Source organism: Lytechinus variegatus, chromosome 7 (genome assembly GCF_018143015.1).
Source record: "Lytechinus variegatus isolate NC3 chromosome 7, Lvar_3.0, whole genome shotgun sequence".
Classification (NCBI taxonomy): Eukaryota; Metazoa; Echinodermata; class Echinoidea; order Temnopleuroida; family Toxopneustidae; genus Lytechinus; species Lytechinus variegatus.
Genome location: NC_054746.1, coordinates 35,245,937 through 35,256,606, shown reverse-complemented (window position 1 = coordinate 35,256,606; position 10,670 = coordinate 35,245,937). Strand labels below are relative to the sequence as shown.

The 10,670-nt window shown below is 34.1% G+C and overlaps 1 protein-coding gene across 2 annotated transcripts in view; it reads right to left on the bottom strand.

Annotated features, from left to right (window-relative positions):
• LOC121419116 (exportin-5-like) overlaps positions 1-10,670 on the bottom strand; it is a 59,654-nt gene that overhangs the window by 23,455 nt on the left and 25,529 nt on the right. For both annotated transcript variants that reach the window (XM_041613433.1, XM_041613434.1), the window contains exons 13-15: positions 4,595-4,752; positions 4,290-4,385; positions 3,180-3,221 (exon numbers count right to left, since the gene is read on the bottom strand). In XM_041613433.1, the coding sequence (XP_041469367.1) occupies positions 3,180-3,221; positions 4,290-4,385; positions 4,595-4,752 (296 nt within the window). The remainder of the gene's footprint in view (positions 1-3,179; positions 3,222-4,289; positions 4,386-4,594; positions 4,753-10,670) is intronic.

The following is a 10,670-nucleotide window of genomic DNA, read 5'->3' as shown; positions in this document are numbered from 1 at the left end:
ACAGATATAAATCTATACAAATCTTTAATTATTAGAGTTATTATATATATGAGAATGGAACAACAGAATATGGAGATAAAAAATAAAAAAAAATAATGTTGAATAAAATCAAAAGCATAATTTCTCTTGGCTCTTTATTATGTTCCCATTCCAAATTATAACTTGAACATGAATTTATTTAGACTGAATGTATTTTCCTTCAGTTGTGTTGTGTTGTAAAGACAAAAAAAAAATATTGCTCAAATTTGTTGAGGGAAATAAGCTTGAACACAAAAATTGATGATGATTGGTGATTAGGATGGTTGGTGATAGTGGTTATGGTGATGATGACAGTGGGGGTGAAGATGATGATCATGATTGGGGGTAATGATGATGACGATAGTGGTGATGATGATAGTAGAGGTGGAGATGATGATGATGATCATGGTGATGTTGATGATAGTGGTCATTATGACAATGGTATGATGGTGATGATGTTAACAATGATGATTAAAATGATGATGATGGAGATTGGTGGTGGTGAGAAGGATGATAAACATGGTGTGTTACAGCATGTTTTGAGTGGTTATACCTTTGGAATAATTTCAACGTACCAAAGGCAATAGACAGAAGCGTTTGGACTGTTCTAAAGTAATTATATGCAAGTCTGAATGAAACAATGTGTATTATCATGTTATAGTAACATGAATGCATATTATCAACTATATCAACCTCAGCTTCCAACCATGTCCACTCATGATACTTATGACCACTCATCCTATAAATCATCAGTCTTGAGTGCACTCTAATCACTTTATTATCATATACACCAGATTAAATAAAACATTAAAAAATGCAGACTCCTTCAACAGAACTGAATGTTGGTGTTGTGACAACACCAGCCACAACACCCTTATGAAATGATGCTGGTGTTGGGATTGACATCGGTAAATAAGACAATTTTCTGGCAGTTTGTGTTGAGTGCTGGTGTTGAATGCCGTCTGCTGAACTGAGCATCATGGCTGGTCTTGACGATCTGTGTGTAATTTCCCTTTTCACCAACACCAACCCAAAGGAATTGGGAAAATTGTGATTTCAAATTCGGTGTTGGTGATTTAAACAGGATGAAACATTCCCATAAAATTTGATTTTTACATTTAAGGTATAAGTGTAAATCATTAAAGCCTTATAAAAATTTAATAGACATGTTAACTCTTGCAGATTCTTAAAGCGATTTTAGACTTTGCAATATTTACTAAGAGATATTACTCTAATTTGTCACCGATTTCACTTTTGTCATCAAGAAGTTCTCGCGTAAACTTGAGACGTTCAGCAGCGGACCAAAGGCATGACATCGTAAACTATTGACTACGTGATCATTATCGTACCTCTGAAGCCTGCTCAGTGTTGGAGTTTGGTTCAGCAGCCTTTTCACGCTCTCAACACCGAGCACCGAACTTGAAATAACTCAATGGCTGTTGAAAAGTCTTTAGTTGAGCTTTGAAGTGACCTTTTAGCACTCCATAGGCATAATCTGATCTTGCAATTTTACATTTGCACAATTGTGTAAAGTTCTAATATGCAAATTTGTGTCAAGTCAGGTTAAGGGGTAGGCCACTCTGACATCAAGATGACTTGCATGACGTAAAACAATAATTAACTCAGCTAGTGATGATTTGAGCAGCACACATATGGTGTGCTCTTGTACACACACGAAACAAACACAATCGAATGGTCAACACAGCATCAAATTCAACTTCCAAATAATCTGTTCTTGTGATAAAATCCACCGAATACATGTGATCGTGCAAAGCATGTTGACCACGCCAGGGTAATCTTATTCAACCTCCTATTCACTCTTCAATTCATGAAAACTAGATACCAGTCAGAGCAATAATGACCGAAAGTACCATTGCTGATATCATTGACAGTTTATTGACATTTGCTCGCGAGACAATTGCTCCGATGGAAAATATTCATGTTGAGCCAAACATAACACCCAACCTCCAAAACTCTGATCCTTATCTTTACTTTATTCTGAACCAAAAACTACTACAATCCTAATTCTAACCCTATGCCCACGACCTGAGTGAATGTTACAGGAACATATGTTATGTCACCATGTAGGTACTTGTGAGGAATCAAATCTTTAGTTCAATTGAGGCATAAATTCAAGCAACTGCAAGCATGTCCTTTAGTTGCTTGATGAAAAAATCCTTTACCCCCCCATGTTTTTAGTGGTAAAATGATGACTGATCTAAAGTCACATTTTCTCTTGCCCCTTTGGTCTCATCCTATATAGTATTCATTTCATTTTCAACCAGTCTTTTGGTATAATTGCCATTATATTTCTTCACCATTTTTTCTAATTCCCATTTAGGTTACCATTCAGTCAATTCAATGTAAGACCAGTTATGAAAATACTTACCTGATTTTCTTATTTACGAGATAACTCATACATCTACTTGATACCCTCCCACCGACCCTCCGCCTTGCGTAGCAACATGTTTCAACGTATGGGCTTGCGAAAGGTGAGGAAGATGGACGCTAATTGCGCGGTGATCATGGGTAGTAAGCCTGAACGGGAGAGGGCGCGCTCGCGCTTTTTAAATCCTTGGGAGTTCTATTCGGGTATGGCAGTCCAGAGGGCTGAACTAGCAAATCAAGTAGATGTATGGAGTTATTGAAGTAAATTAGTCTATATTGTATTTTTTTTTATTTTACTTTGTCAAATTTTCATTTGACAAAGTAAAAAAGACTAAATACTCATAAGTAGAAATTAGACCAACTGGCATTAAACTTAATTAGCATTAGAAAAAAGGGGTGTTGCAAGAAATTTGCAATCAATTTCAAGTGAATCTTGGGTCCCAAAATCAATTACACATCTTGCAATTAATTGCAAATTTGTACTTGATTGCTGGGATGCTCCTTGTAACTAACAGTAAAACATAAATTTTCTATGGACACAGTTAATATATCAATTATAAATTTGCATAAAAAATCTGCAAATGATCACAAATATTTTCTTGCAAACACCCCTAAGTGGGTATTGGACCAAGTGTAGAATAGACCAAAGTGATAATCGACCAAATTGTGTTATAAGACTATCTGAGAAGTGGACCGGCTGCTACAACGCTAATATAAATCCCTTTTACTAGCCTTTCGTTTTGTTTACCAAAGAAGATTTGCAAGTACTTTACCTTAGTCAACCCAGGCAAGGAGAAGACAGCAGCAGCAAAAAGCTGAAAGAGAAGGAAAAACGTTAAAAATGTAATAATCTATGGCCTTCCATTTTCACAAGAGGTCATTTTTCAACATAGATTGAGCAAATAAATCATAAAGATTAAAAATACATGAAATATACAAGGTTCACTGCTACTTTGCAAAGGGTAGATGACAGAAGTTGATAGGGTACATGGTCACCAACTCCTTCCTAAGGATGCCACACAAGATGATATTGGGATGTCACTAAAGATATAACTTAGCAAAAAATGGTACTCATGTAACAGGTCAATGTTATCTTGTATCACAATTCATTAACCCAACAAGCCTTTTTAAACAAGAAATATGGTTAATGAACTCCACTACTTTTGAGATATTTTATAAAGTTAAAGGAAAAAATAACTTTGCACACAAAATCTTGTAAGTAGAAAGTGTCAGAACAAAATAAGAAGATGAAAAGAAAAACAAGAAAGGCAGTTAAAACAACAAAGGCTTTAAATCTCATTGAACAATTACATGTACATGCTATATATACTGGTTCCCATACAAAAAGCTAAAGGTTCTATATTCTTGACTTATTTAACATTTCACAAGTTATCATTGTGGAGCTCTATTTGGTTAAATCATGCTGAACTTATCAAAGAGTCAAGCTACATTCATTGACAACAGATGTGAATTGTCTTCTTGTATTCCTTCCTATAATGAATATTGTGATTTTATAAATAAAAAAAACACTGATATAACTTCTAACCAGTTAATAAGATTGTGCACTTTTAACAGCGGTAGAACCTCAATTCAAAAGCTTTTTAAGAAGAGCCAACTGAAAAGGGTCAAAGGTCACAGGTGGTGGCCATTTTTTGTTGAAAAATATTTGCTATATCCCATATTAGATTATCAAACCTCAATAGCTAGGGAACCATCGAGGAATCATTTGAGGAAGTAGTATTAAGATTGGCCTACCTTTCACCCCTCTTAAGATGTAAAAATTGAAAAGGAAAATTGCTACCTGCATTGATTTCTAGCACACATTAACTTTCAGATGAACAAATAATGTCCTCCATATGGACCCCATCCTACTTAATTCTTACCTTATCCAATACACTCTCCACATGCTGCTTGGAATGATAAAGTACAGGAAACAAGGTTGATATACAGGTCAGCTGGAAAGACAGGATCACTGGGTCCTAAACAAAACAAAATCAACAAACATGATTGGCTTTGGTAAGAAACAGATAACCAACGTAATGATGTCACAGTCTTTTGATATCACAAAGGTTCCAACAAATAAAGCCCTCAAATAAACCTAGTTCTAACAGTGATGAAATCTTTGGTAATTATGTCTCTAATGTTGATGTGAGTGAGGAATACTGAATGACAAAAAAGAAATCCATACCTCTATTCTAGTGTTGAGAGTTGCTTGGAGAAGTTCTACAGCTTGTTGTGTTGGTAACTGATCCTTCTTGATCAAGGCTGTTATTACAACATCAAGGTAGTTAGACATAGCATCCCATCTGATTGCTGATGGACAAAGATTTGTACACAGCTCCTTACCTACAGAATAGAATAGTAACGGTTTATTGGCAACACGTGATTGGCAGCCAGTGGTTGAAATATACATGTTTACAAAACATAAGACCATACAAAGAGAAGATTAATAGTAATTAAAAAATGCATTCAATACTTAAATGGCACAGAAAGATAACACAAAGATATACATCATAATAGATTATAACGGATCTGATTACATAAAGGAGTTCTGAGTGTAAATTAATTATAAATCACATTAAATCCAATATTGCATAAGTAGACAGGAATAATTCATATGAAATCAACTGGTAAAATAAAACAAAAGTCATATACAGGAGGTTAACAAAAATCAAAATATAGATCAAGTATTACATAATTCATTACTGATTAATGAGTGCGGCTGTAAGGTGTTGTACTTTATCAAATAAATAAAAAGAAATCAATGGAATGATAGATTCAAAGGAAATGCATAAATGACCATTAGTTATTACAAACTTGCAAAGTATTTGGGTTTTCAACAGAAGAAAGGAAAGCAGACTCTAAAAATTACAGGCAATCAGAAAGAAAGAGATCAGCAAGAAAGTGTATATTTGATTATTAAAAAGTTTACATTAAAAAGATATATATATACATATATATATATATATATATACATGCATACATCCTATGAAAGGGCGAAGCCTATAAATGGGTTTATTCCGTCATAATACACATATAGATGTAAAGACGAAGGTAGAGGGCGTTAAGGCGCATTACGAACATTGAAAGACCGAAAAAATTTGCCCTAAACACAGATGTTAAAGTACATGTATTATGTGTGTTAGGTTTTCATTGAGAACTTGAAAGCATTTGGATGCCAATTACTCAGAGTGTGAAAGAGATTATTATTTGCCTTGTGTGAAAGTCATTATCTCATTTTCTCTGGCCTGACACTTGCTTTACCCTAAGTCGAGCTTGGTACCCCCAAAATTCTCATTGGTACATTGAGTTTGCTTTCCCTCAACATCTTTATTAAGTATTCCTTGCTTTTCACAACATCTAGGGGTCCGCAAATAACAACCCATTCCTCATCAAAGCTGAAACCTATATTGATTTAAAACTACTATTTAATTCTGATTGAGATACAATGTTAGTCGAATTGGGCACCTATGATCAAATTTCCGGGCAATTCCACAAAATGAATCAACTTTTTTTGTATGTCTGGGCCTGGCCCACCAAATCATGAACAGCTAAAGCCACAATAATTTGAGAGCATTACACCTTTGATATGAAGCACAAAACTGAGACAAGTCATTTCTGGACAGTTTGCATTAAGGGGTTGAATGTCCATACTTTAATGGAATCACACTTCTACACAAGTGGAACGCCTCTGACAGTCTCGACTCCATTATGCGACTCAATATAGCAGCAGTATTGACTTTGAAAACAACTAAGCTGGATAAGAATTAACAAAAAACGCCTTTCATATGATTGAAAAATACTAACCCAAAATACCAACTGACCCAATTGACCTTGATGATGTGGCCTTGCAAAATGATTAATGATTTGTGTTTATGATTGATGGAATAGATCCATTATCTTGATGCTGCCGTCAGAAAAGCAGCACCTTTAGTATCACTCCGCCATGCAGGAAAGACAAAACTCAAAGTCAGTATAGCCTGAATGGTAAACCTGAACCCTAATTGGTCAGTGGGGTGATAAAACCCTTTTTAATGATACTTTGGTGCTAGGATCAATTAAAGGATACAAATAAAATAATCCAGTGTACTGATAAAGAAAGACATGCAAAAGAATTAATTTAACAATAAGATATTAGCAGACTCAAACTATTACTCAAGACAAAAAAAAAATCTCGTACATCTTAAAATAAGGTATAGGTAAACAACAAGTGGAATGCCTCTGGCCGTCTCACCTGCATCACGCGATTCAACATAGCAGCAGTGCTGACTTTGAAAGCTACTATAACTCACACAAGATGTTCAGTGATACTTGGTTACTCTTATTTCCAAGTTTTATAAATTAGACCAATACACTTACAGAGATAGGATGGTAATTCAACAAATACCCCCAATGCGGCCAAAGTTCATTGATGTCACATGACATTTGACCTTCATCATGTGACCTGAAACTTGCACAGGATATTCAGTGATAGTTGATTATCATTTACTCTTATGTCAAAATTTCAAAAGTCAGATCAATAAACTTGCAACTTTAGTTATGATGGTAATTCAACAGATACCCCCATTATGGCCAAAGTTCATTGACCTTTGACCTTGGTCATGGACCTAAAATGCGCACAGGATGTTCAGTGATACTTGACTACTCTTTTATGTCCAAGTTTTATGAACTAGACCAACATACTTCCAAAGTTATAAAGGTAATTCAACAAATACTCCCATGCGGCCAAAGTTCATTGACCCTAAATGACCTTTGACCTTGATCATGTGACCTGAAACTTGCACAGGATGTTCAGTGATACTTGATTACTATTATGTCCAAGTTTCATGAATCAGATTCAAAAACTTTTACAGTTTTGATTGTAATTCAACAGATACCCCCAATTGGGCCAAAGTTCATTGACCCTAAATGACCTTTGACCTTGGTCCTGTGATGTGAAACCCACGCAGGATGTTTGGTGATACTTCATTAACCTTATGTCCAAGTTTAATGAACTAGGTCCACATATTTTCTAAGTTATGACATTTCAAAAACTTAACCTCAGGTTAAGATTTTGATGTTGATTCCCCCAACATGGTCTAAGTTCATTGACCCTAAATGACCTTTTACCTTGGTCATGTGACATGAAACTTACATGAAACTTACAAAGTTATGATATTTCAAAGTTTCGCTTATTTTCAACAAAATAGTTACTTGAACGAGCCAGTTACATCCAACTGAGAGAGTCGATGATGTCACTCACTCACTATTTCTTTTGTTTTTTATTGTTTGAATTATACAATGTTTCAATTTTTACGAATTTGACAATTAGGACCACCTTGCCTGAACCACAAAATGTTAAAATAATGGAATTCCACGTCTTAAGGGAGAAATGAAACTTCATTTCACATGACAATGACAAGAAAATCAAAATATTTCATATTTCATATAATAAAATACAAAAGAAATAGTGAGTGAGTGATGTCATCAGTTCCCTCATTTGCATACCGACCGAGATGTGCATATAACTGTTTTGTGAAATGAAGCGAAACTTTAAAATGTCATAACTTTCTTATTTTACATCCGATTTTGATGAAATTTTCAGTGTTATGCTTGTTGAATTTTTCTCTTTTTATTCAAATCAAGTTTTTGTTGGGGTGGACTTGTCTTTTAAGTATTTTCAAGACTCTTGTTGGTGTTGTTTGTATCAAAGACAAGATTTTTTAATTTTCTAATGTTATTAATTACCTTTATTAAAAATTTATATTTTTTCTCAAAAGTTATACATTTTTGTACAGGAGGAATAAAATTATAATTTTTCATGATTACTTTTAATAACTTACAGCCTAATATTGGATAAGCTTTAACATTGCAATGAATGAGAAGTTTCCAAGATACCTTTTTAGTTTCTAAGGCTTTTTTCAGAAGCACTGTGGAGGCAATAGTCCCTGTGATTTTTTTTACTGTACAGTCTAGACTTTACTTCATTTGCATTTCTTTTCATTATTGTCCTTGTAGTCTGAACTTAGGTTAAAGGAGTTTAATGTTATTCAGTTGTCATTCATTCCTGTTCACTCTGAATACCTTCATATTTTTTTAAAAATCTTTATTATTTGCATATTCAGGTGTTCATTCATTGCATTCTTCACCTGATTCCTCTCGTTATTACATAATCATGAATAGTACATTTAATTTTATCACTTTCACTATAAATGTTTCATTGATTTGTCTTACACATTAGACATTTGCATTTTAGTTTTCTCTTTAGTTTGATTGGTTGTTGATAAATGAAATATGTATTGAAAAAGAAATAAGTAGTCAATGAATAAATACATAAATAAAAAAAACCACAAGAAAACTTCTCTAAAGTACAAATTTTAACATTGCAATAAATAGGAATTTTCCAAAACTCCTTTTTAGTTTCTCAGGCTATTTTGAGGAGCACTTTGGGGGCAATACTCCTTGTGTAATTTTCCATACTGTACAGTTTAGACTTCAATTCATTTGCATTTCTTTTCATTTGTAGTCTGAATTTAGGTTGTAGGAGTTTAATGTTATTCAGTTGTAATTCATTGCTGTATTTTTGTTTATGCTGAATATCTTCAATCTTTATTTTTTGCTTATTCGGGTGTTCCATTCCATCCATTCCATTCCTCTCTGGATTCCTTAGCTTTCACTCTCATTATTACATAATCACCTATAACAGGATATCTATCATCTTCACTCTCTTATTTCTCATTGGTTTCTCTTATGAATTGGACTCTTACATTTTAGTTAAATCAATCCAATTTCTTTAACTTGATTGGTTGTTGAGAATTGAAATTAGATGATCAATGTAACCATTCGTTTATAAAATCAGATAAGAATTTCAGAAAACTTACTCTTCAATTAACAATCATGGGTCTAGCAACCATAAAAGTGGTCGTTTGTGAAAAGTTTAGCAAAAGGAATTCATCAAAGTCCTCAGCAGTTTCTAAAACGTATCTCATGGGCATGGTTGCCCCCTGTAAGACATCCGAAAAGCAAGGCGTAGTCCCATGCTACGCATATGAAGATAATGAAGCAATCTTAAATTGTCTTCTCAAAACGGTACCAAGGCAGAAGATAATCATCACAAAGGTTTTGGAGTATCCGAATAGTTTTCGGCTTACAAAAGATTCCAAGGTAAGGAAATTATTAAGTACATGAAAAGATTTGATGTAGCAGTCATTGAATGCTAATGTTCACTTAGTTCTAGACTTTTGGGGTCTCATTACAAAATAAAAATCATTTAATAATAGAGCTGGGGTGTTTACTAATACTAGTATGTTGTGTTATTAAGTTAAAGTTTGTATATAAATTAATTGTCTGACTTTTCTGCGCATAGACTGACGTGATTAGAAAATGTGATCATTTTAATAAAATTGTTAAATTTGTGTGCAAAATGAATTGGTGTACACACATGGGGACACATTTTCCTTACAAAAGCTTAATCAACAACATTCATAATAGTCAATTTTTTTTTTGAAAATTACACATTATCAATCACATTCACAGCACACGCAGGGTAGGGACAGGGTGGTAAATAAATCTATCCATTATTTTTCTGTGGTAGTAGATGAATCTACCATGCTTATTAGATTAAGATGTACACTCTAGCTTAATAGATCTATTAAAAACTAAACTAAGTTACGCCTAATGGTTGTTTGTTTGGACTACCAATTTTACTAAGATTGTCCGGACACACACCTGTTGAGCTGTCCGGCTACATTATTTATAGGAATAACCATTGATTCTGGGGATTTATAACAATTTCTGACAATTTACTATCATCCCCACTGAGCAAACGCAGTTCAGCAAAACAACCAAATTACAGAGATTGAATCTTTTGGTTTAATGTACGTTAATGTCTAGCATATCCGGGCACAAAACTGTCAAAAGTCATTTTAAATTAGATCTAGGCCTATACAACTTTCATCGGTCATTTGATTAAGTACTAGATTAGAAGTCTAGATCATAGATGGGGGGTTGGCCATGAGTGTCTGGACACACAACAAAAATAAAGCTTTTTTTGTCTTTGCTAATGTTATCGACTGTTCAGATGTCACAATCTGTCTGGACACCTATCATGTTAGAAAATAGTATAGAAAACAAAGTAAATGATGATTACAACAATTTAATTCATACAGTTTGTGTATCTGAAGACGAACAAATGCTTTAAAAATGTTCTGGATACCCGAGTCGTAGGCATAGCGCCAAGGCAAGGGTAGAGACCGGCTAGTGTCGGGATTCATTCATGTACGGTA